Here is a 25,347-nt window from a genome sequence, read left to right on the forward strand (position 1 = left end):
GGTGCGCACCAGAGAAGCGGACTATTAGGTTTGAATGAGACCTTAGACTCTAAGGTCTCATTCAAACCTACTATTATTTAGGTGTAAAACGCTCTATGGCATAGAGCGTTTTGCACCTAAATAATTTAAATGAACCTTGTTTTGACTTTGCCTCTTTTGTTGATATTTGTGGTTTATGCTACAATGTGCACCAATATGTGTAAAAAAGGTTTGCAGACATCAAGTATGATATATGAATGGAAAGGATGTAGGCCTACAGAAAAAAATTTTTGGAAAACTATGAGAATGAAGAAAGGTGATGAAGATGAGAAATGATTGTAAATGTATGTATAAATGTAAATATGTAAGAAGGAATAACTTGCAGAAATGATTTAAAGGATCATCATTGATCAGCAGTAAGTATGGGGTGGGAATTATAAGCATTTGCTTCCTCCTGCTCCCTTTCGGACACATGATTTATTATTATGAATATTTTTGTTGAATGTATAAATATTATTATGAATACTGATAAATACTGTATTCTAACAATACGGTATTCTGTTATTCACATATTTGTTTTTTTAATCTGTTCGAAATAAAGATGGAAATGAAAAATGAAGTGAAATACACATTTTATTATTAATTGGTGATGGTGATTTTATGATTTGGCGGAGGTGGGGGGTGTCCTGGCCACCCTATTGGCCCCCCCACACACCCACATCACAGCCGTCCGTAGCCGTCACTAGTTTTCCCCGTAGCCGGCCCGTCACTAGTTTTCCCCGTGCGGAACCATTCCTGTAATATCCTCCTGGGAACCGAGGAATTTTTCTTTTTTCCAATCTTCTTTATTTTTTATTTCCTACCTATTTAGGGTTAAAAAAAAACATCTTGCAATTTAGACTTTTTTAATTTAATTAGATTTTTAAATGTTACAGTATGTCCACTGTAGAGGACGTCAGGACCATTTTTGTTTGAAAAGACAGCCAAAATGAACAGATAGACTATGTAACGTAGCCTATTATAGAGTGATATTAATACAATAATACATTCACCTTTATTTAAAACATAAATAAGTAATTTATCTGAACATTGCTGTTTATTTGATCACTAAAAAACTAGTTTGGTTTTTGGTGAAACTTTCCAGATCTTCAGAGACTTTGTAGTCGATGTACTGGGAAAGTACCTCATTGGACTCCAGTCGGCACGGGCTGTAGGGTCATCTATGTCTGTATCCAGGGACGTGCACAGGTACGGGCTAATGTTGCCCGGGCAACGGCCCGTTTGGCCTTTTTGGCTGACCTGCCCCGCTGGAGAGAGCGAGAGTTTGTTTGTCTTTTTTCTGTTGTGGCCGAATCAACATGATAAGCCCACAATTAGTATTGTAGCGTCCCGCTGCGGGAAACACACTTTGTCAGCGCTGTCATCTGCCGGTGCGTTAAAGACCACCTCTAGTGTCGGATTTTGGAAACTTGATTTTGAGTTGTCTAACTGGCAGTTAGGGTATAAGGGACAACCCTGGGGACTTAACTTCCTCTTGATACCGTCGGTTATTTACCAAAAAACACCTAAATATAGCCTACTTGTTGTTATTGTGCTTCTGTCTTTCTGTGTTTTTCATCTGTAAACTCCCTCAACGCGCCGCTCGCTCTCTTTTCTTGATCGCCCTCTCACGGGTGAACAGTTCAATGTCCGGCTTCAGTGTAGGATTTCTGCCATGTCTCTACCACTTTAGTTTGAGCATCTCTGTTACTAAGTTATGGAATACTAAATAACTAAGTAATTGAATAGATACCTTACCGTTACTGCGCTCATAAAGAATGATAAGAATAAGAATAATGCGTATTGAACTGGTTTCATTAATTAGTGAGTTTATTTAAGGTAATTAGTTAGAGGCCCTATTTTATCAGTATGTCCTGCACAGCAGTTACAATGGTCAAACTACATTAGAACAGAATTGTCCCCATTAGATATTTTAATGAGATATGGACTGCAAAACATTTTTTAAATCAAGTCACCGAATGCAAGTACTCACCTTAGCTTATTTTGTTATGATATGTGAATCACTGTTCAATTTGGTTGATGTAATAATCGTTTGGTTCTTTTACATTAAAAACAAGTTACAATTTTCAAAAGGTCTTGTGTTTTTTTTGGGGGGAGGCCCTTTTTCCAGTTTAGAGCAATAGCCCCTCCAAATATCTGTGCACGTCCCTGTCTGTATCTGTGCGCTGATGGATCCTCCTGCATCTTTTCCCCCCTTCTTCTTGACCCTCTTCTATCCCAGATGTGAAATCCTCATCTCTCTCATCATCTGAGAGCTCAAAATCTGAATCTCCCTGAACTATCTGTTACAGAAAATGTCTGCTTCAGTTCTGTCTCCTGCAACAATATTGAGTCATTAAGTCCATGGAGATGGTCCTGACGTCCACTAGAATGGACATTTATAAAAGAGCTGTTATTTCAAAACTTGAATTATTTAATTGCTTTCAGAACTAATTATATAGTTCCTTACATGTTAATAAACAAGAACATATTTGATTTTCATGTTAAAAATAACAATTATTCAACAATATTTGACTTCTCCTCTTGCTTCTATAACATGTTGTGTAATTCATGGCACAATTCAAACGGGATCGAAAGATACGTTGTCTCTCTCCTTTGACTTCAATACATAATTTTTCCGAAATAAGGTCCATTGGACCGGAAGTAGATGGGCGTGACGTCAGGTAAAAAAAAAGGTATTTAGCCTTCCCAAACCTGAGCCTCACGCGCCGTCTATGTAGCTAACTTTAGCTAACTTCAAGTCCAACACAAAACCTCTAACATGCATTACATTGACGATTTTAAACTAAACTTAACCCCCTCAACTTGTAAAATAACGTTCATTTAACTTACTCTTACATAACTACATCACGTTTTTCAGGGGCAACACAAACTGCAGAAAACGTTAGCTGCTAACTGTTATTAGCTAAGACAGCTAGCTCTTGTTAAGGGAAGTAACAATAGCCTCCTAGAAAACTTAAGGTTACGTTAACATTAAGTTAACGTTGTAAGAACTGTGTTTCAACCACTGCTGTCTCGCAGTTCCTCCGTGTCCCGCCCTCTCTGTCTGTCACAGTATGTCTGTCTCTGTCTGTCTCTCTGTATATGCTCACTATTGAGTGAGGATTGAAATGGACTTGTTCAGGGCTTTGTGTTGCTGCAAGTGTTCAGCCTGTAACTTGTCAGCTGAGATCTCATTAGAGTCGCCTGAGGCGGACTCGCTGTCTCCGGGCTGTTTATTCATTGTTTTACCAACAGCCACTGGAATGTAAATCCACCCGTTTTGTCCATTTCTGAATATGTTCACATGCAGCTCGTCTTATCTGAAATTAGCTTGGTTAACAGATACAAAAATGCCTTTTGTTTCACACAGGTGCCTTGTTTGTATTCAATAAATCTATTCTGAAATTCATTTTATTACACCTTTTTTGTATTAGCATTTAGAATGAAACACTGGACATGAATTTTAAAACAAAAAAAAGGGACGGTCAAATAAACCCAAACACTTATAGTTTCAAGGAGTTTATTTTAAAGTTTATTCTCTCAAAATGTATTTGATATTTCCAACATTTTGGGATATTTTACATAGCTAGAGAGTACAAAATGCAGATTAAAAACCACTGAACAGAAAAGGCAGGAGTGGAGGAATAAAAGTGGATGGAGGAGGTGACGGAGTATAGGAAGTGTCAGAATCTGAGTTACTAGATATAGTGACAGATTAAAACAAGACCTACGTGATGCAAGTTTCCCATAACATTTAGAGGTGCGTTTATAACAGAAATGGGAGTACTGGTACTAGTAGCAGTACATCGTAGGAGTGATGTTCCTCTGGCCCTCTGCACACGGGAACATATCTGTATTCCCTGTTTAGGCTGCCACAAGAACATCAAACATGTAAATATTTTTGCACAGAGATCATCATGGCACTACCATATGTCCTCTGGAGCTGAACAGTCTCATTCATCTTTCTTCACCTGACTTCCATCGTTCCTTTGAGGTCACTTGAGTTGGGTCGTAGTTCAGAGACAGAGCCCACAGTACAAGGCAAGACGGCAGTGGGAGTGTGTGTGTGAGTGTGACAAATGGACATTATAAATGCAGTTTCACATACTGTACATACTCTGTATTCCCTGTGTATGCATATCAATAATAATTTATTATTCTATAATGGCTTTATTGTTGAAACGTACCTAATTCTCCCTTCCTTCTCCTCCTTTACATTCATTTTAAAGACACATTCCCTCAGCTCCACACTGCTACTGTTTGATCATCGCTTCAGATAGAGAGCATGCCTGGTCCTGTTGTGTGGTTTGGAAAAGCAGTCGAGATTCATCTGACCTACAGCTTGTCCTAGACTTTGGCTTGTAACGGAAAACCTTTTTGAATAAATGTCCAGTCTCCTTTACCGCCCTAACAAGAGCAACTAGTTTAAATGGCTTTAATTTGACCCACAACATTTTCTGGCAAATAAGATGTAGTTTTGTGAGATCAGAGGGGTGTTTCATAAAGTTAAAGAACAAATTAAAACAAGCTTATTTAGGCAAAAATGTTCTTCTAAAATGAGGTTTAAATAAGTCAAAATAAGTCGGAAATAATTTTGTTTAACTAACTTAAATCTATATATGGGTGTAGTTTTGTTTTGTTTAATATCTATGTCTCTGTGAGTGCAAACATCACAGTTGTTATGGGTGTCAGATTGAACCAGACTTCACTTTTCACAATCCGATGTGCTCTCCTATGAAACACCCTCAGCTAACAGAATACATTTCCATATGTGTGACCTTACAAGCCAAAGTCGAAGACAAATAAGGCGGGTCAAGTTGCTCTTGACTGAAGGTTCAAGAATATCACAATAGCACCATATCAAACTAATGTAAAACATACTTCATGCATCTGTAGATATATATATATATACTGTAGATATGAATAGATATGAAATGTAGGGTTCAATACACAAGTGTTGAATATATTTCAAGTTCACAGAAATAACTACTGCCACAGTTCAGCTGAGAATACAACCGGACCAGATCTGTATTCAGAGCCGATAGTGGCGCCTCATGACTGCTCGTATATCATCAATTAAAAATCTCAACAGTCGAGCTCTTCACAGTGCATAGAGCATTTACTTTGCATGCCTGCAATGACACTTAGTGTCTGTGCCCTGTACAGCACTGCGCTTAGCTCATCACCAAGTCCCCACGACGCATTTACAAAGCTTTTTAAAGCCTGTTAAACTCACTCAAGCTTTTGTGCTCCAAATTAAAATAGCACAGTATTACAGTTCACAACCATTGTATAAGGCAGGATGATTTAAGTACTCCTCAGTAATCTTGAGGAGTACTTGTTCATTACAGGCCTTCATTTTGTACATGGCTATATCAAAGCTTGCCGAACTGAAGCTAAAAATTGCAACAAAAGCAACAAAATAAAAGTTTAACAAACATTCTTTGGTTGAGTGTAAAAAGGAGCATTCCTGTGCTTTAATTGAATTGCTTTGAATTTGGCATTTTGTTATAAAGAACACAAAGAAAAAAGTGGACCTTTGCAACAGTACGCTTAAATACAGGCAAAATAGTGATGGCTTTAACCTAAACTACAATAATTCTCGCTAAATAATATAAAAAACCTAGTGATTAAAAAGCTGGCTTCGACTGATTGTACACAAATACTACTTTCTCTTTCCAGGTTGCCATGACAACCTCCCCCCCTCCCTTTGGCCTCCCATCTTCCTTTACTTCTTCTTGCCAGCGAGACTGAACTTCTTTTCTTTTTTGGCGGCACTGGGCTCAGGCAGGGCAGCTGAGGAGGAGGGAGGGGGCAGGCTGTGGGTTTTGGCCCCCGAGGGCCCCGACGCCTCCTCCGCTGCCAGGGGCTGGAAGGCCCTCTGCATGGCCTGGCTCCAATGCTGGAGCTCCTCCTGAAATTAAACGCAAACACAGAGGTTTAGAGGGAAGTCCACCTCCGGAGGGGCAGTGTGTGTTTTTGTGTCTTGGTCTATTTGAATTAACAAGTGAGAGGGTTCAAACATTTAGATTGATATAGATAAAAACAAGCTTGCTGTGGATTATTATCACTTGTAATGTTCCCTCTAGGGTAGTTTCGCTTACAGGATGTAAATGTGAATAACCTCATTAAGTCAAACACTTAAGCCTACAGAAATAACCTTTGACCAAATTAGTGACACATGTCAAACTAATATAGCTCTTAAAACTAAATGTAGATATGAATGTATGGTCTGCAGGAAATACTAATAACTATTTATTTACATTACATGAGGTCAAAGATAATATAATCACATGCCAAGTCCAGAACTTTCAGCCTCATGTTATTCACGAAAAGCTGTTTTAAGTTATTGATCGTTAATCTATTCACGGTTAAAAACTCACCTCGTCTTTACACTGGAACAAATACTCACTGCCGTCTGAAAGGCTGAGAGAGGAAAGAAAATTAAACGTTGTTGTGCGGTGAAATACAGAAAGAAAAGTGCTTTATTTGAACTTCTATTTGGACATTTAGTGTACCATGAATAGTAAACTAGTTTCCAAAAACACATTTTATTTCAGTGATCTAACCTATGACGCTCTAACTTACTTTATAATCATTGAAAAAACATCCCTAATGTTTGTTTCAAACCAACCCTCCTTTGGAAGCAATTAGCTTAGCTTAGCATACAGACTACAGACCGGTTGTGGTTTTACAGGAAAATGTGCGGGGCTATTTTTTGGCTGAGAGAACATAATTCCCCCTCAAAAACAAAACACTTCTCATCTAACCCAAATTAACATGTTCCCAATATGTCTCACTATTCCTTAAATAAAAAGCTGCAGAAAGAAAAGGATTCTCACCGCAGTTTGCAGATGTGCTTCTTTTTCTTGTAGATGTTGAGGATCTCCCAGCTGGCGTCACTGAGGAACAGAGGGTTCTCTCCGTGGTACGTGACGCCATGGCTGTAAGTCTTCAGATCCTTATAGGCTGAGAGCTGCTCTGGCTTCAGCACAAAGAACAAGGTGGTCCATGACCTGCGAGGAGGAGGAGGAGGAGGAGGAGGAGGAGGAGGAGGAGGAGGAGGAGGAGGAGGAGGAGGAGGAGGAGGAGGAGGAGGAGGAGGAGGAGGAGGAGGAGGAGGAGGAGGAGGAGGAGGAGGAGGAGGAGGAGGAGGAGGAGGAGGAGGAGGAGGAGGAGGAGGAGGAGGAGGTTATTTTGTATATATTGATTGTTGTGTTTTTATCTTAATGTGTGCATGATGTAAATGTGTCTGTTGATTGTATACATATGTGTGTATTTGTATAATTTTTTTAAGGTTCGGGATTGTTGGAAACGTTATTTCGATCTCTGTCTGTACACACAAACTGAAAGATTGACATTAAAGTTGACTTTGACTTTAAGACTTACATTTTGTAATTAAAAATAATGATAGCAGCTCTTTACTCTGTAACAACTGTAAATAGTGTTTGTTAGCTAGATTTATTTGTGTTGCTTGCTTGTTAACAAACTGACTTTTATCCCCTGTTTAATCAACTTGAAAAGTAGATGGTTAATATGTTGTTATTGCTGATGTGCAAAAACTAAAAAACCTTGAAACTGAAAGTGTTCAAAAACTGCTTACCAGCTATAATACAGTTGTATATTTCTAGGAGTTTTTTTTTGTTTTAATATGTTAATTTCTTTAGAATACGGAAATCTAAAGAGAACTCTTGAAGCTGGCTTGAGTTGTTTAATCCCTCCCAAATAAAATGAATGTAGAAACCTCGGTACTTATTTGTGTTGTTATATTTGTTTATTGTTGCTGCTTGGTATAACTGCATATTGATTGTGTGTTTGATATGTAGCTTAACTTAAAGAATAATGAAAGAAAGAAAGAATACAGACTTAACTGTGATGAATAAAGAAAGTTGGTAACTTTTCCTGTGTGGTCATATATTTTCCTATTTCAAAGAACTGAATGTCTGGAATGGGTAACGATGTAAAGACTAGGAGGAGGGTGTAATACTGATCATGTCAGGTAGCTAAGAGTAAGAACAACAACATCACATTAAATCCATTAAGACTTATATTTTGTAATTAAAAATAAGGATTGCAGCTCTACACTGTAACAATTTATTTTGTTGCTTGCTTGCTAACAAACTTACTTTGACCCCCTGTTTAATCAACTTGAAATCATAGGCACCACTTTCCCACCACCATCATCTACACTCACTTTTAAATCAAGTAGATGGTTCATATTTTGTTATTGCTGATGTTCGTGTGCAAAAACATTGAGACTGAAAGAGTTTTTTAAAACAGTTTGCCAGCTGTAATAAAGTTGTGTTCATTTCTTTAAAATACAAAAATCTAAAGAGAAGTCATGAAACTTACTTGAGTTATTTAATCCCTCCCAAATAAAATATTTATGAATATATAATGAGTTGTTATATTTGTTTAAGTTACATTTGTGCTGCTTGGTATAGCTGTGTGGGTGCATATTGATTGTGTGTTTGATATGTAGCTTAACTTAAATGATAATGAAAGAAATAAATGTGAAGAAGATGGTAACTTTTCCAGTGTGGTCATATATTTTCCTATTTCACAGAACTGAATGTCTGGAATGGGTATTGATGTAAAGACTATTAAACATTTGGTAAATGCGCAAAAATGTAAAAATCGTTTTTCCTATGCTCTTACCTATTTGAAGCCTTCTTTCCTGAGCCATCCACATCGTGTTTGCGTCCCAGCATGCCCGCCTGTAGCACCGTCTGGGCTCTGAGGGTCTCCAGGGGCATGGTGGCCGCCCTCTCTGGCTCCATCGCTGCCGACACAGAGGGGTCCAGCTCCGGAGAACCACTCTCCCTCATTTCGGACTCGATGGGCACCGTGGAGTCACCGGCCGTCTCCTCCAGCTGACCTGAACTGGGCTCAACTGCACCGAAACCAGACTGATGGAGAAGGGGAAGAAGGCAGAAAAAAAACAGGCTGTAATTAATTGCTTGAAAGAAGGAATTTGGAGGAACTTAACCGCCTTTAAGAAATGCCACATGTCCACACAGTCAGTGGTAAAGGTTGGCCTCACAATGGTCCGTGACTACATTCTCAATGGCGAAATTAAAATCATGTGAAGAATTGATGACATCTTTTTAACAAAATAACTGATGGATGCACTTTAAATGAATGGTTGTTGAAAAAAACTAAACATTTTGATGTAATAGGGGTATAATTGTGTCGTTTTTTTTAAAGCAGGAAAATGTACATGCATTTTTTCTCTGTAATGGATGTGCCTGAAATCAATGAAGCGTCTAAAAAGTTAAAAGTTAAAGTGATGGGCTCGACTGCACCAAAACCAGACTGATGGAGAAGGGGAAGAAGGCAGAACAAAAACATGAATGGAGGGGAAGTGAAATAGGGTCTGAACATAGTCACATTTATTTTCTTTAATAGCAAGTAAGTTAAGTAGGTATTTAAAATAAAGGAGTTAGTATAATAAGTACAGAAGAAAGGCTGATTATATTTGCTTAAACCTGCTCCCAACGGGTAGAGGAGCAGAGTGAGGGTAGTTACTAACCAGAGTCTGATCCTCAATGGTGCAGAGCTGCGAAGAGTCCTCTACAAAACCTGTGTCTTCTCTCCTGGAGGGAAGAGAGCGGCATGGAGTCAGAGGAGAGACTTTTAAGCAGCCAAGCAACAATGTGTGCAGGAAGAAAAACAGAACAGCTTGTACTTTTTTAGGATGTTTGTGAGGATTGTTTGTATGCATGTGTGTATTCCTAAAAGGAGCACATGTACTGAATCATTTCTCAAAGAACATGTGACATTAAATCTGTTTATTTTTTTATTTGAATCATACCCAGTCCATTTCTTTGTCCTTCAATGGCTAACATGTAATGCATTACTCTGCTACAGCCTCAAACTGAGTGTCTTCATACTATTACATGTTTTATTTATACATACTTTAAACGTTTTTGTATGACATTATAGGAATTTTTTAATTATTTTGATGACATACTATAATAATATTGTCTATGACCTTTTAACAAAAGTCATATTGTTGACCTGCCACACTATGGCCTTTTTCGACATAATACACTGCAACCAAAATATACTATGCTACGCTTTTTTACGACTTGTTTCAACATACTATCCTGTGTCTTTTATTATTATTATTTTTACATTTCATGGTTCGTTTTCCAACAAACTTTACTAGGACTACTTTATGAACTTTTCCAACAAACTTTACTAGGACTTTTTCACATTTTCTAATTGAAGTGTGTAATCATTTTTCTGTGTGGTCCTATGTTTGTCAATATACTCTACATTGGCATGCAGTCATAAACACTTTGAGAACCTATGATGTACAGTATATAAATATATCTCTATACATTTTTGAGTGTGTGTACCTGCTGTCCTTATCAGAGAGTTTCTCTTCTTGAATGAACCTCTCCATCTCCTGTTGCTGATTCCTCAAATCCAACAACTCCATCTGCAACACATAAGTTAATTGAAATCAGTACTTAAACAATTATTTAATCAATTAAGTAAGATTATATCACACATTACCATCCTCAGTCTCATGAACCTAATATTTCTAGTTAAAGTTGTAGTGTAACTCTTTTGGTTAGATTTTTCCCAATCGTTTAAAAGATTTTATAGCTCATTGTGTTGTTTGTGCATACCGTAGTGAGGCGTTCTAGTGCGGAGAAGCGCTCTTCCCAAGTGGCGGTGGACTTCTCGAAGGCCTCGTGCCTCTTGATGAGTTTCTCCACCTCGTCCACAGTGTGTCCGAGGTCTCTGCTGGACACGTAGGGCTCCTGAGCGATGAGCCAGGCCTCCGCCACCGAGGCGTCCCGCGCAAACTGACACACCTCCAGCACTGCAGGCAGCAAAGACATCATTAAAGGTAATCTATTATGCAAAATCCACTTTTTCATGTCTTTTATTTATAAACATGTGTCCCCTCTGTGTAAAGAGATTCTGAAAGTTTCAGGAAAAAATATTTGCTCACTTTTTGTCCTGATCCATTTCTATAAAAACCTGTCTGAAAATGAGCTGATCAGATTTTGCCCACTTTATGATGTCATAACTATTTTTTGGCTTGTGTAACCATTAGCCAATCACCAACCAAGGTAACCCCCCCCCCCTCCCCGAGATATGTTTTGTATATATCTGAGACCTATAATATATTGAGGAAAAACAGTGTAATAGGGGACCTTTAAGAGAGCGCTAACAGTGTAGTCCTTACAGTCAAGCAATTTCAAAAGAAAGTATCCATAAATATTAATGCTGGCCATAATTTGAACCATACTGTTTATACAGTCACATGAATATATCAATATATTTTGGACTCAAAGACTATTTTATGGGGGCGTTTATAATGGGAAAACGTAGCTGGAAGTTCATGTTACGGGCTGAAAATTGCATTGTGTAGCAATTTTTAAAAGTAACATTACAAAACTTTTTGGAAGGCAGACTTCTATTAAAAAGTGGGATCATTTTTTTAAAAGGTAGAGCACTTGTTCTTTGAAACTGAGGACATATATTGGAAGGGGAAAACATGTCAAGACGTGGAGAACATTTAAGAACGGGAGGACATTGTCAGAAATATATGACACTCCTTTTCTGTAATTGTAGCAACACTTGTCTGGACTTCAACCTGACGTTCACAGAACAGAGAGCTGTATTAAAATGTAATAAATTAAACTCTGATTCCAAAGTTAAGTGGGTTGAATCTCTCGGTGTAAGATAAAATACATATTGTATTGAAACACAATCATAGTACATCTTTGTATTTGTGTACATGTGTAAATGTTTGTATATACTGTTCACATTTGTTAGTGTCATGGCATTTGGCAGTTTACCATAGATGTGTGAGATTATTCATGTACAGGATTTGTTTTTCGGGTGGAGGTTGGTGTATTTTTACTCACAGAGTCTGAGCCAGTCCCATCTGTCATCCCACTTGAACATCATCTCCTTCCTTTTGTCTATCAGCTGCACCATCTTCTCTTTGATCTGGCACAAGCAGTTATACAGTCGCAGTTACATATCAGCAATATTAAACAACTCAGCACAGAGACCGGCTATTATCCTCTAAGAACTAGTATTGGGAAGTAATTAATGGCACATTAAATTCAGGCCCGGGTCAATTGCTCATTCAAATTCTTTGGCTTTTCCATTTCTAATTAGTGTGTGCCTTATAGTCCCCCTGATGAATGAAAGATGAGTGGATATTTTTCTTTCGTGGCAATCCAATTGGTTCCATTGTGCCAGACAAGAACAATCTCTCCCAGAAAAGTCATTAAATCTAATGAAAGCAGCAATTTAAGGCCCAGCTGAGGATGAAAAGAAGCTGTCTCTGCTGCCGAAGCCTCACCTCAGCAGAGTCTCGGTGCTTTCGAGTCAGCAGGGCTTTCCCCAGGTCTATGCAGGCGGTGAATTTGCCTCCCCTGGCCTCGATCTCCGAGCGGATCCCCTGGTGGTACTTCTGCAGGAGCTCCACGGACGAGACATCCCTGACGCAGAGGAGGGGAGGATAGAAAGTCATAACATGTACAGTAATGCTTGAAGTTTATCTACCTCTGTTGGTAGGGACTGGAACTGCAAAGGTTGTTACCAGGCAAGATTTCAGTGTTGTTTAATGTAGTTGTGTTATATAAATCCTACCAGTAAAATAAAAAGTCTCATAAAGAGATATTATTCCAAAGCTAAAAAATGTACATGTCTTAAGAGAAATGAGAAAACACCCGTTGGAAATGGCAAACATTGATATTGACATACTATGACTCAGAAGAGATTCTGTTGTTTCCACGCAGCAGCAAAAATTGAAAAAGAATATGTATAAAAAAGTACTCATAAATACTCGTAAATATGTATTTAACTCAGGTTTTAGTTGGAGGGATTTTTTTATTTCTCTCTACCCACAAAAAAATCGACATTTCTATTGACTTTTTTAAAATTATGTGAATAAAAAGTAAAACTCAAACACTCAAAGGGAATGGTTTCAGGTTTGTTTTTCCATCTGTGTGAATCAGAAATCAGATGCTGCCCCTTGCTCTTTTGGAATTAGCAGAGATGAATGTTAAAATGTACTGAATGGATCTAATAAGATAAGATAAGATGGACCTTTACTAATTCAGTATTGTAACAGCCACAGGGTAAGGATGAAAAACAGGACAGCACAGATTTACAGATAAAATCAAAGATAAATATTTAAAATGATAAAATAACTATAAAATAAGAAATGAATGAAAATGAACATAATATTTGGTCATGTATACATATTATTTACATGTGTGTGTGAAAACAGTGTGTTTTTTATGTCCGGTAATTGTATCACATTGTTGACCTCTAATAAAGCTGTGAAGCCATTGTCCGAGCACTGGGTCTCACCTGGGTTTCTCCTGAGTGTCTATCTGCTGGATGATGCTCTCCATCCACGCCATCAGGTCTCGCACCGTAGTGAAGAAGCGGAACTTCTCAGCGGTGTCGACCAGCTGTGCTCGGCGGCCATCGCAGGCGTCCAGCAGGCCCCTCCAGGCCTCCAGCACCTCTCGCTCTGTGGCCTGGATGGTGTCCGCCTGGCTGCCTGCGTACTGGGCATGCAGCCGTGAGGCGGTCTCCTGGAACTGTTGAACCTGGAGGAAGGAGGGGAAGCAGGGGTAAAATCAATGAAGTTAAAGTCTACCTCTGGTGTTTTGGTTTTCGCTACTTGAGATCGATGTTTGACCTTCACTCGGCTTTACTGTATCTCCAGAGATGACACTAGAAGGCTGTTTCACATTAAACTGCTGAAGGTAGGAGAGTTTCTCTCATTACTCAGAATACATTTGAGTTTATCATGTGAAGACAAGAGCAGGATTTTGTGACATCAGAACTAGTTTGGATCAAAAACTTGGCCTAATATGCAACTTTCACAAGTGTTACTCAAAGATATGTAAGGGATAGATCAGAGGGAAAACTGCAGTGTAGGGTGATGCTGAAGAAATATTGATAAGTACAGCTTTAGATTTTTAAATCAGATCAGATGATGGTTCAGCCGAGAGCAATAGGATTAAGAGGCTGGAAATAATGTAAGAAAACAAACATTGGACCATTGATGACTTAAGTGTTGCATTACTCTCTCCTCCCTCCAGGTTTAAATCCTCAAAGTGTGCCTCCTGCCTGCTGGGTTCCCTCAGATTAAAAAGGTTTTATCCTCACCTGTTTGCCGAGAGCAGTGATGTCTCTCTCGAAGGCGGCGTGCATCCTGTGGAAGGACTCGGCTTTACTGAAGTCCTCTCCCACATCTTCAGGCAGCTCTTTCTGCTTGTCGTGGATCTGAGCCACTAACTCCTTTCCATCGTCATAGTACCTGAAAACAAAAATCTATCTTTCAGGGTCTTCTGTGTGTTTCATCATATGTTTAAACCTCTTCACGGAGAGATACTGCAAGTCCTTCCTTCCTGCAGCGGTCAGACTATATAACCACCACGGCCCCTAGTAGACCCCACCCCCCCCACACACACACAACAACACAGACTGTAACACTCCTTGTTGTTAACCACCAACTATGTGCAATATGTGCAATATATATATATATGCCGTTAATAACTGTGCAACATATACCTGGCTACTAAATTATCAGAACTATTACAGGATTTGTTTTTTGTAAATTGTGTAACTTTTTCTTTTATGCTACTTAGGTAAAAAAAAATTGTATTTGATTAGATTTATTTCGAATGTGTAAAACAATAATACAAAAATGTAACATGAGAATTATTATACAATACCAAATTAAGCAGTGTCAAATTCATATACAAAAATATGACTGATTCTAAGTTATATAAACAAATGATCTACTTAATTACACATCTGAAAAGGGGCGGGAAGAAGTTTACACTTATTTAATCCCACCCATCCTCCCAAAAAGTAAATTATTAACATATGTTTTTTAAGCTGTCTTTGGCTCTTTTCTGCTGTAACGTACATAATAAAGGTATTCTGATTCTGATGTTGTATTGCAGGTTTAGAAACAAAATCCCGATAGGATCAATGCAGATAACTTGTTTTTTCTGGTGCATTTGTGCATATTTGTGTCCGTACTTGAGCAGCTCGTAGGATGTGGTGAGGAGCTGAGAGCGCGTGTCGATGAGCTCCAGCAGGTCGGCCCAGCTCTCGTTGATGGCGTCCTTCCACTCCGCCATGGTGGCCGCCTCGGCGTGTCCCGCCTCGATCAGGTCGTCTATCGTCTCGTTCACCATGTCCACTCGCTCCTGACCCGCCATCCCCGTCTCCCGCGCAAACTCCCTGAACTTATCCCTCAGACGCTGAAGGGAAAAGACAGAAATGCTCATAAAGAAGTACTATTTTGTATGGAAGGTGGATTTGCATTTTGTTGTAAAGTTCGGGATTAAGGGAAAATAATAACATTTAGTATCCGTTAACAAGAACAGATCACTTTACACCAACATTTATTATAATATACAAGAAAAATATAATGTTCTTTTGTCGTTTATGAAACATTTCTATAATTTGCTCGTTGCTTGTTTTGATTTTGAGTTCCCCTTCGATGTAAGAACTCTAGTCAGTGAGCCTCGCACCTAAATGTGTGTATGAGCACCTCAACTACAGTTTATCAATCAATCCAAATGTATTAGTATAGCATCTTTCATACAAGTGCAACTTAAGGCTGATAAGAAGACACATTGTAAACAGTAACAATTTGAGAATGATGCAACAAAATAATAAAAAATGATTTATAAATATATATAAAACAATCAAATAGATAAAAAAAACTGCTTGATATACAGTAGAAGTATTAATCTCCTTTTCTTGCTTTAACAGAGAAACGTTTGCACTTTCTTTATATCTATATGATAAAAAGCAGATTTGAGTGAAATATGATCCTGAACGTTTCTTGCATGTTGGCACAAATGAAATCCTAGTGAACTTTATTTTGTGGCCAGTGTCTCGTTAAGTTTCTCCCTCTGTATTTGCCAAAATGTTGATATTTCTCTCGTGTGTGTGTGATCAATACCGTGACGTGGTCCAGGTCCTGGCCCATCTCCTGCGAGGAGGCCACCACGTCTTTCTCTGAGATCCACTGCTCCAGGTACTCCACCTCTCGGCTCAGCAGGAAGTGGTGGTAGGTGTGGTCCAGCTTCAGCCTGCGGTCCTCCGCCAGCTCCTTCAGCCCCGCGTACTGCTTATCCACCTGACCCTGTCGCCTGATGATCTCCTCTCTGCAGACAGAGCAGAGGGAGAGGATGGAGGGGAATGAGATGCATAGAGGACGAGGGGGAAATGAGAAAATGGAAACGAGATTGGATTTGGGTTTACTCTAGATGAGGCGTGTGATTAGGACACATGAATTATCACACTTTACATGCTTGTCTCTCTTATCATCCAGAACCACGATTGACTGGGACAACATGAGTGAATTAGCATCGTCAGATTACATTTTTGTTCAGTGTTTACAACAAATGATCCATCACAAACCCATCAGGATGGTCCTCAGCCAACATCCTCTGGGCTCGGTCAGCCAGACTCTGAATGGAGTCGGCGTAGTCGTCCACGTTCTGCTTCAGGACCAAGTGGCGCTTCAGCATCAGCATGGCACTCTGCTCGTCCTGCACACATGGAGTAAAGTGGAAGAAGAGTACTAATTAAGGATTGATTTATTTGAAGCTTATTTGAGTGCGCTTTTTATAAATTGCTCTGGATTATAACGCCAGCTGAAATGAAATGTAATGGGAATGAGGAGAGTAGAAATAAAATAGTATAATTATGCGAAAAAGATAAGGATGCACATCAAAGCAAAACAAAACACTACTAGCTCTCAATAGAGGGGGGACACTTTCAAAAATGGTGTCTACTTAATTGAAAAAAACTGTAACCATGTCATCATGATAATGCACACAGTGCTACTTGTTATTTTCACAACATAATATGCCTTTTTTAGATTATATATTTCAGACATTTGCGGTCTACTTCTCTGCTCTGCTCCCAGAGGTGGAAGGAGTCTTAAAATACTCCATAACAAGTAAAAGTCCTACATTCATAATGCGTAGATATTATATATATATATATATATATATACTTGAGTAGATATTAGATCAATTAGTATCAAAATGAACTTGAAGGATAAAAAGTAAAAGTACTCGTTCTGCACAATGGCCCACTTTAGAATATATATATTATATTATTGTAATAGAGTAAATGCATTAATGTGCTCATCACTTTAATAGCAGCTGTTAAAGGTGGGGCTCATTTTACTATATAGGGGTCAATACAGTTTTATCTTAACCTACAAATTATTTGTTGATTATGTATATTGTGTAGAATTATACTGGATATTCAAAGTGACTAGATCAAATAAATGTAGTAAAGTAAAGGTATAATATTCGACTCTGAAATGTGGTAGAGTGGAAGTAGAAAGTAGCAGGAAATTGAAATATTAAATTACAAATAACAAAAAATTGTACTGCGTTCCACCAATACGATTATAAAGTGTAGTAGCCCACGTCATATTCTTTGTTGTCCCTGTATCATCTGTATACTGACCTGTGTTTATTTACATGCCTATTCATTTGATTGTACAGTACACTGTATCTGCCACCTAGACCGACCGTTTTATGTATGTGTAATGTTCGTTATATTTGAAAACTTCGATACAAATATTGTTAAAAAATGGTTTGCGTTCCACCACGTTCCTCTCCTCACCTTGGCCTTCTCGTCAGCGATCATGTAGAGCTCCTGCTCTCCGATCCAGGCCTCGGCCTCATCCGCGTCGTTGTAGTAGTGCTGGCCAGAGCTGGAGCTCTTCAGCCTCTCTCTGCGATTGGTCATCTCGTCCTGGAGGCGGGCCCACGCCTCCTCCAGGTCCTTCAGCTGCTCTGTGATTCGCTCAGCCTCCGGTCGGCCCTCTGCGCTGGCGGCCGCCGACATCCTCCTCCCGCGCTCCAACACCTCCTCCACTCGAGGCTGGTGGCCCTCGATCTCCCTCTGCAGCGTCTGATGGACAGAGAGGGAGACAGTGAGTGTATTGGAGATGATATGACGGTGGCCAAGTGTTTCTAAACCTCCCCAGCAACGTCTATTTTAGTTCACACATCAATCCTTTGTGATATAAATGGAAACAAACAAACTTAGTCTTCACTACCTGATAAAGGCTTGATGCTGAAATGCGTCACTTTTTTGGTCTTAAATTACCATTATATTACAATGGAGACAATTCATTGCTTAAAACGAGTGCCGTAGAGCTGTCTGTGATTTTTGTGTCTACATGTAACCATATCTTAAAAAATACCTCAGACCAGCTGATATTATGTTGAGGAACGATCTTATCGCACAAAAATTATATATAAGGAGATGGGGTTTTTTTGCATGTTGTTTGTTTTGCAATATAGGTAGTAAACACTCTTTTGATTATCAGTTGAAAATAGCTTTCCTGCAGAGTATAGACAATCAGCTGAGAAATAATCAACAATAATTTAGATAATTCAATAAATGTTTCTGTATTTTTTTAATAATGAAACATTTTCAAGCACTTGCTCCAGCTTCTAAAATAGGGTGATTTATTTTCCATATGTAAACTGGGGAATTTGGAAGGGTTATGCTTCAGGACACTGAAAGCGGCATTTTCTATTATTTTCTGACATTTTATATTAAGAACAACTAATCCAGAACACAATTCCAGATTAACAAAAGATGGGAACAAATGTTGAAAGTACGAATTTTTATTAGCAGCCCGGTTTCCTTTAGGGAAAAAACCCTCACCTGATTCTTTTTCAGCAGCATTTGCACAGTTTGAAGATTGTGGCCGTGCTCCTGTGACATTGCCAGGGGCATCCTCTCCTCAATCCAGAGCTGAGAGAGAAGAGGAGGAGGAGGAATAAAAGATTAGGGCAAAGAGTAAAAAGTAGAGACTGGTTTCCTTTGAGGAACAGCTGAGCATTCAGAATCTAACAGTGTGCACACAGTATACAAAATTAAAGAAGGTCTTCAACATCTCAAACAGTAAATATCGTTTTTTAAACCATCTCCTCCATTTGACTAAAGTGGATTTAGCCGGTGAAACCAATAAGGGATTAAAGCTTTTTTACACAGACCCACCTGCAGAGTCAATTTCATGGATAGAGCTGGAGGTCTTACTATGCTGCATACTAAGTGTGCACACTATAATTGAAAACCTACTTTTCAAATTAATAAGTTAACATTTTGGGGGAAGAAACCCCTCTCAAGTTCGGTCTTCAATATTTCCCAAAAGGTGTTATCTTGCTGTCATTCAGAAGCCAACATGAATCCCACATCGTTTATTTAATTGATGTGCTATCTATCATTTTGTGAGAGCAGGGAGGTTTTAAATGTTTCATTTTGCTCTGAAATTGTCAAAACCGAACTCTGAGGCCTGAACCCAAACGCACAACTCGACACAGAAGGGTGTTTTCAAAATAAGGTCCTTTACTGGGGTTGGCACAGTATTCAAGGTTTCAAACAAAAGATCACTCAATAGAGGAAAGAACGTCACTTAAGGTGTGGAAAAACAAAAACACTCAATAGAGGAAAAAGGCACTGGGGAGAACAATGATCCTGGCTTGGCGATAGGTGCTGGTAGTCTACGTGACACAACAAGACGAACTGGCACAAGACAAAGGGAGAGGGGGCACAGGTGGACACAATCAGGACCGGGTGACACACAGGGGCGGGGAGCACAGAGACTCAAAGGTCCCCTATTATACTGTTTTTCATCAATATATTATAGCTCTCCGATATATACAAAACATGTCTCTGAAGTGTTTGGCTCCAAACACCAAACAGATCATTGCAGCATTACCCATAATCCCCTCTGTTTCAGCCCTGTTTCCAAAGTGCTGATTCTCTGTCTGTTACTTTAGATGAAGATAAGGAGCCCCTCCCCACGCCCCTCTGAGAGATATTTGGGTAAAAGAACACAATGGTGCTCTAGGAGGAGATTCAGGTGATAAGGTGGGGGGGGGGGGTTACCTTTGTTGGTGATTGGCTAATGGTTACACAAGCCAACAAATCGTTATGACATCATAAAGTGGCCAAAATCTGATCAGCTCATTTTCAGACAGGTTTTTATAGAAATGGATCAGGACAAAAAGAGAGAATCTTTTTTCCTGAAACTTTCAGAGTCTCTTTCCACAGAGGGGACACATGTTGATGTAGAAGAGACATGAACAAGTGGATTTTGCATAATAGGTGACCTTTAAATAATCTTCCGAGACATGACAGAAATATGAGTCCATGCTTACGAGCTCGTCGGCCAGGTCTCTGTAGAACTGGTGCTGGGCCTTGGCGGCCTCCAGCTTGCCCCTGCGCTGCGCCAGAGGGGTGAGGAGCTGCTGGAAGCTGCTCTGCAGGGCCTGCTGCTCCGCCTCCAGCTCCGGCTGCTCCTCCCTGCCCCCCCCGTGCTTCCTCACCGCCTCCTGGAGCTCCTCCAGCTCCTGCACCCGCTCACGCACCTGGTTCTCCGTCATCTGCCGTGGAGAGACACCATTACGGCAAAAAAGATGAATAGCCTTTCAAGAAGCCTAATCAGGATGTAGTGGAGGGTAAACCAAGCAAACGTTTTCATGCTGTTATTTAATTCAAACTGAGTTTAGTTTTCAAGCTGCTGATACCATGAAACTTTTACCAACGCAACACAAACTGTTATATAATTTAGAAGACTTATGGTGTGCTAGTTGTGTAGTTTGTGCAATCGAGAAGGTTAAATAGGGGAAGTGCATTATGTGTAAATAGGTATGGACACAATAGGGATATGTGCAATTTGACGGATACTATGCATAGGTGCAATAGGGAAAGTGCTGTACCTGTATGTTTCTTGTTTGTTTCTTTGCCATGTGATATGTAAACTCTGTTCTGTATCTATGACTGATTGACCTGAATGTTTTATGTGTATTATCTCGATGCCCAAGACACATTTCTCCTAAGGGAGACAATAAAGCTCTATCTTATCTTATCTTAGTTGTTCTCTCCAAGAAGTAAATGTTTTTTGTCATTAAGACTTTACATGAATATATTCATCGAATAATATTCCTTGTAAATAATGATGTGTATGAGGCTCACTGGCAGTGAATGTAGGGGATTACTTTGGTCGTTGTTATTGTTTGTTTGTGTCCTTTGTAATTCTTTTTTCTCTTTGAACATACAATCATTACAGACCACTGTCTCATTTGTATGCATATATTTTGTTTTCCATCTCTAAATGACAAAAACGGGCACAAAGTCAATCCTAAAGAATCACATGAGCTCCGGTGAGATTTAACTACACCTGATTAAGAATGTGTATTGTGGACTAATCTAATATGTAGTGTTTACTGCAGAGACGCAGACCTGATGCTTCTTGAGCAAGATGTTGGCTTTCGTCAGGTCTTTGACGTCTTCCTCCCCGCTCTGCAGCTGCTGCTTCAGACCCCCGAGCCACGTATTCAAGTCCGTGAGGCTCTGGTCGTAAAGCTCGGAGCGGTTTGCATCAAACAGTAGACGAGCCTTCTCCTGGGTGGTGGACTCCAGCGTGTCCCACAGCTCGTGAAGTTTGTCCAGACGCTCCTTCACGATGGGCTCCAGCTCAGGTTTGGACTCCATGAGCTCCTGACCCTCCTGCATGCAGCAAAACAAAGAGAGATGATGATGCTGTTACTAAGAAATGCTCAACTTGAGACAAAATATCACCTGAAGTCTTTCAAATAAGTAAAAAATAAGAAAATATCTTCTAGTAATGTTTGTAAAATAAGGAGAAAACAAAGGTATTGTTTTGATGTTTTATCGTGGTGTTTTACCACCACTTATTTACTCAGCCTATGTATCTTTATTATTACTTTTTGTTTTGTTACTTCCCATTGTAAAGCGTCCTTGGGTTTCGTGAAAGGCGCTATATAAATTGAAATTATTATTATTATTATTATTATTATCCTTAGTCAGAGTATGACCTACAGTAGACGGTAGTTGGCATGGAGTTTGGAGGGATAGACAGGACTACTGGCACACAAGATTAGCCATGTCCAGTCCTTTCTGACGTGGAACTAAACTCATGATGCTCTTGTTAAAGCCACCAAACTACGTTGACAAAACAATCAAATAATCTCGATAATGATTAGTAGGTTGGGGGCGGGGAGTCCTTAGAGAAGGTTCTGACTGGACTGACTGGTTGCTACGTCTGGTTGCTTGGAGCTGAGTTGGTATAACCCTGAATTAGATTAGAACATTTTAGAAATATGAGGAATAACCTCTTGGTTTTATAAACCGTTTTGTAATTACTTCTTCATCCATTTTTGGATCTCTGCTGGGTTTTCTTTTAAAACCCTAAACCCCCCCTTGGGGTTGGTCCCTCCCCTCTCCCTCTGCGGATCTAAGGTCCGGTAGAGGGGGATGGGGCACAGAGTCGCTTATCCAGGCGGGGGAGTGCATCTGACGAAGAGATAGGTTGTTGTGCTCTCTATCTCTGTTTCTTCTTTAACTGAATCTAGGAGAGGGCATTTAGGCCTCTCTACTTCCTTCTTTTGATTAGTTTAGTTTTTCACCCCCTATCCCTTGAACTAATTTATACAGGAGAGTGCATTTACGTAGTCACGTTGTGCCTCTCGGCGTATACTTTGACTTTCTGTCTCTTTGGAGAGTGGTAGTACGTTGGATACGTTGGGCTTTTTCACTGTTGTCCCTCTTCACTAGTATCCCATGTCCCCTCTTCATAATTTGGGTCTTCATAATTTCCACCCTATTCTATGGGGAAGCATGATGGTGCCTTTTCTTTTCAATTTCTGGCTTTGTGTTTCTTCACCTCTTACTCGTTTAATATTTAGGAGAGTGCATTTACGTAGTCACGTTGTGCCTCTCTTCCTCTGTTTCTGGCTGTTCTTTTCTTACCCTTGTTTCTCAGAGAAGAGAAGAAATACTATTCTAAAAAGGAGTTGACATGGTGTTTCTTCACTTGTACACTTGAGGGGTCAGAGTTCATATGGTGAGGGATTCCATGAGCGGTATGCGCCGGTCTGTGCCTTTACCTTGGACTTCTAATAGAACTGCTCGGGTCTTGATAGATTGAGTGGGGAAGTTCATGAGATCTTTCTAGAGGGTTATCAAGAATAACTTTTATCCAATGACCTTTTCCCTCTCTGTCTGTGTCTGTGTATTCTCTTGTTCCGATTAACCCAGCCAAATCTTTTTTCTTGTTTTGTATCTATATCTACGCCGGGATCCGGAGTCGAGGCTGATCCTCTTGCTGTAGTCCTGTGTCCTGGATCCTCTATCCTGAGTTCTGGATTTAGTCGTGGACTTCGGTTCGTGGCTGAACCTGTCTCTGCGGTCCTGCCTTGGGGCTCGTCATGCTGCTTCCCTGATGGCTTCCACAGGATTGTAGCTGACATCCTCGTGGATTCCTCTTCTTATTACAGACACATGCATTTCCTAACATTCGGTCTATATGCTGTAAAATGTATTATCTCTTGGATTTACACACGGCATCTATTGCACGTCTGTCCGTCCTGGGAGAGGGATCCCTCCTCTGTTGCTCTCCCTGAGGTTTCTCCCATGCTCCCTTTAAACTGTGGGTTTTCTCTGGAAGTTTTTCCTTGTACGATGTGAGGGTCTAAGGACAGAGGGTGTCGTTTTTCTCATACTGATATTCTGAACAATCTGTGCTGTTGTATTTGCTGTAAAGTGTCTCTACTGTAGGCTATTTTTATTATATGTACAGCACTTTGGCTCGACCAAAAATCGTTAATAAATGTGTTATATAAATAAAACTTGATTTGATTTGATTTGATAAAACAGGGGTTTCTGGTGTGCCTCGATCAGTCAGCTTGTTTGTGTTGTTTTGTGTCCTTGGTTGATTCAAACTCACAATAACAGAAACATTCAAACCGATTGAGGCACAACAAGTTAAAGCTGTGAAAATATTCAAAATATATTATGAAATTAAATTGTTATTTGAGTATTTTAGGTTGCTAAAATATGTTTTGTTCATATGCCCGTCCACTGAATTGCTTTGCTTCAGTGCCTCAGCTCCCTCTGTCTCTCCAAACTGAGATGTGCTGAGCGCCATCTACTGTAGGTTATACTCTGGCCGTTTCTCAATCTCGAGGATACTGGCTTCCAAGCCAATATTTCAAGGATGCTACGTCATCGAGTGCCGCCGAAGGACTGTTCCAATCTCCAGCATACTTGGAATTCCACCGAGGCCGCGTCCTTGGTTTGGGGGAAATTACAAGGCTGCACATGGGTAGACTTCGCGTCCTTAAAATCCCCACAATCATAATAATAATTAATAATTTCTTACAGCGCTTTTCCAGATGCTCAAAGCGCTTTACAAATACACATTACACATATCATACATGCAATGGTCACTGTGGACAATACCCACAGGAGCAAGTTCAGGTGAAGTGTCTTGCCCAAGGACACAACGGCTTTACAGACGCAGCAGCGACGGGTTTCACCCCTTGATCTGATGATCATTGCACAGCGCACTGCGCCACACCGTCCATCTTCACGCCTCGAAGTCATCGAGGCGCTTTTACAAGTACACATTAGTATCATACATGTACTGTGGACATTACCCACAGGAGCAAATCCGGGTGAAGTGTCTTGCCCAAGGACACAACGGCCTGACGCAGTGGCGGCAGGAGCGGGTTTCGAACTGGAGTTCCCCAGCACCCCCCTTGATCTGATGATCAGATGCACAGACCACTGCGCCACCCGTCCCGAACAATTGCGCACGGACCAATTTCAAAAACCCTTGCGGAGAATGGCTGAACCGACGCAGCACACATTTAAATGTAAGTATGTAGTGGCGTAGAACATGTGTTGGGAAATATGTTACTTTGTTACATTTGTTTGTTATCACCAAAAAAGTGTTCCGTGAAAGTAAAGCAAGTTCATAATTAGATAGACATCGTGAGATATTTATTTTCGGTACAGTTTATGTTGAAACCGTTAGAGAGAGTGGCACACTTGTTAGCCTGTTCCATTCTTCTTCGTTTTCCGAAGCCGTGGCTTGGAAGCATACTTGCTTTGTTTCGGAAGGAAGTGACTTGGAAGAACGCAACTACCAAGCCAGCATCCTCGCGATTGAGAAACACCCTCTGACTATGAATCACTTCTTCAACCCCATCCCCTATAACATAATCAGTATTTTATCAATACATGCCATCATCTGTCTCTCATACACCACGTTGCTAACCTGGTCCACGTTGTCCAGCCAGTCCTTGTTGGAGGCCAGCTCAGCCATGAAGGCCTGGTGTTTCAGCCACTTGCTGTGCAGGTTCCTGGCCTCGTCGTACGACGTGTCCTGAGCCGTCAGCATCTTCTCGTTGATCCACACAGTCAGCTGAAGCACACAGAGGAAGGGTGAGTATCAGGGAT

General features: G+C 40.1%; 1 protein-coding gene across 2 annotated transcripts in view; it reads right to left on the bottom strand.

Moving 5' to 3' along the window:
* Positions 1-3,524: 3,524 nt before the first annotated feature.
* sptb (spectrin, beta, erythrocytic) overlaps positions 3,525-25,347 on the bottom strand; it is a 51,232-nt gene continuing 29,409 nt past the window's right edge. For both annotated transcript variants that reach the window (XM_034235246.1, XM_034235245.1), the window contains exons 18-36: positions 25,166-25,312; positions 21,325-21,591; positions 20,241-20,465; positions 18,742-18,831; positions 17,686-17,976; positions 16,462-16,592; positions 16,001-16,205; positions 15,067-15,290; positions 14,185-14,335; positions 13,375-13,619; positions 12,359-12,497; positions 11,913-11,997; positions 10,662-10,858; positions 10,386-10,468; positions 9,554-9,617; positions 8,680-8,930; positions 6,864-7,037; positions 6,405-6,447; positions 3,525-5,935 (exon numbers count right to left, since the gene is read on the bottom strand). In XM_034235246.1, coding sequence (XP_034091137.1) covers positions 5,750-5,935; positions 6,405-6,447; positions 6,864-7,037; positions 8,680-8,930; positions 9,554-9,617; positions 10,386-10,468; positions 10,662-10,858; positions 11,913-11,997; positions 12,359-12,497; positions 13,375-13,619; positions 14,185-14,335; positions 15,067-15,290; positions 16,001-16,205; positions 16,462-16,592; positions 17,686-17,976; positions 18,742-18,831; positions 20,241-20,465; positions 21,325-21,591; positions 25,166-25,312 — 3,198 coding nt within the window. In that variant the 3' untranslated portion in view covers positions 3,525-5,749. The remainder of the gene's footprint in view (positions 5,936-6,404; positions 6,448-6,863; positions 7,038-8,679; positions 8,931-9,553; positions 9,618-10,385; positions 10,469-10,661; positions 10,859-11,912; positions 11,998-12,358; positions 12,498-13,374; positions 13,620-14,184; positions 14,336-15,066; positions 15,291-16,000; positions 16,206-16,461; positions 16,593-17,685; positions 17,977-18,741; positions 18,832-20,240; positions 20,466-21,324; positions 21,592-25,165; positions 25,313-25,347) is intronic.

This window comes from Gymnodraco acuticeps, unplaced genomic scaffold (assembly GCF_902827175.1).
Source record: "Gymnodraco acuticeps unplaced genomic scaffold, fGymAcu1.1, whole genome shotgun sequence".
In the NCBI taxonomy this organism is placed as follows: Eukaryota; Metazoa; Chordata; class Actinopteri; order Perciformes; family Bathydraconidae; genus Gymnodraco; species Gymnodraco acuticeps.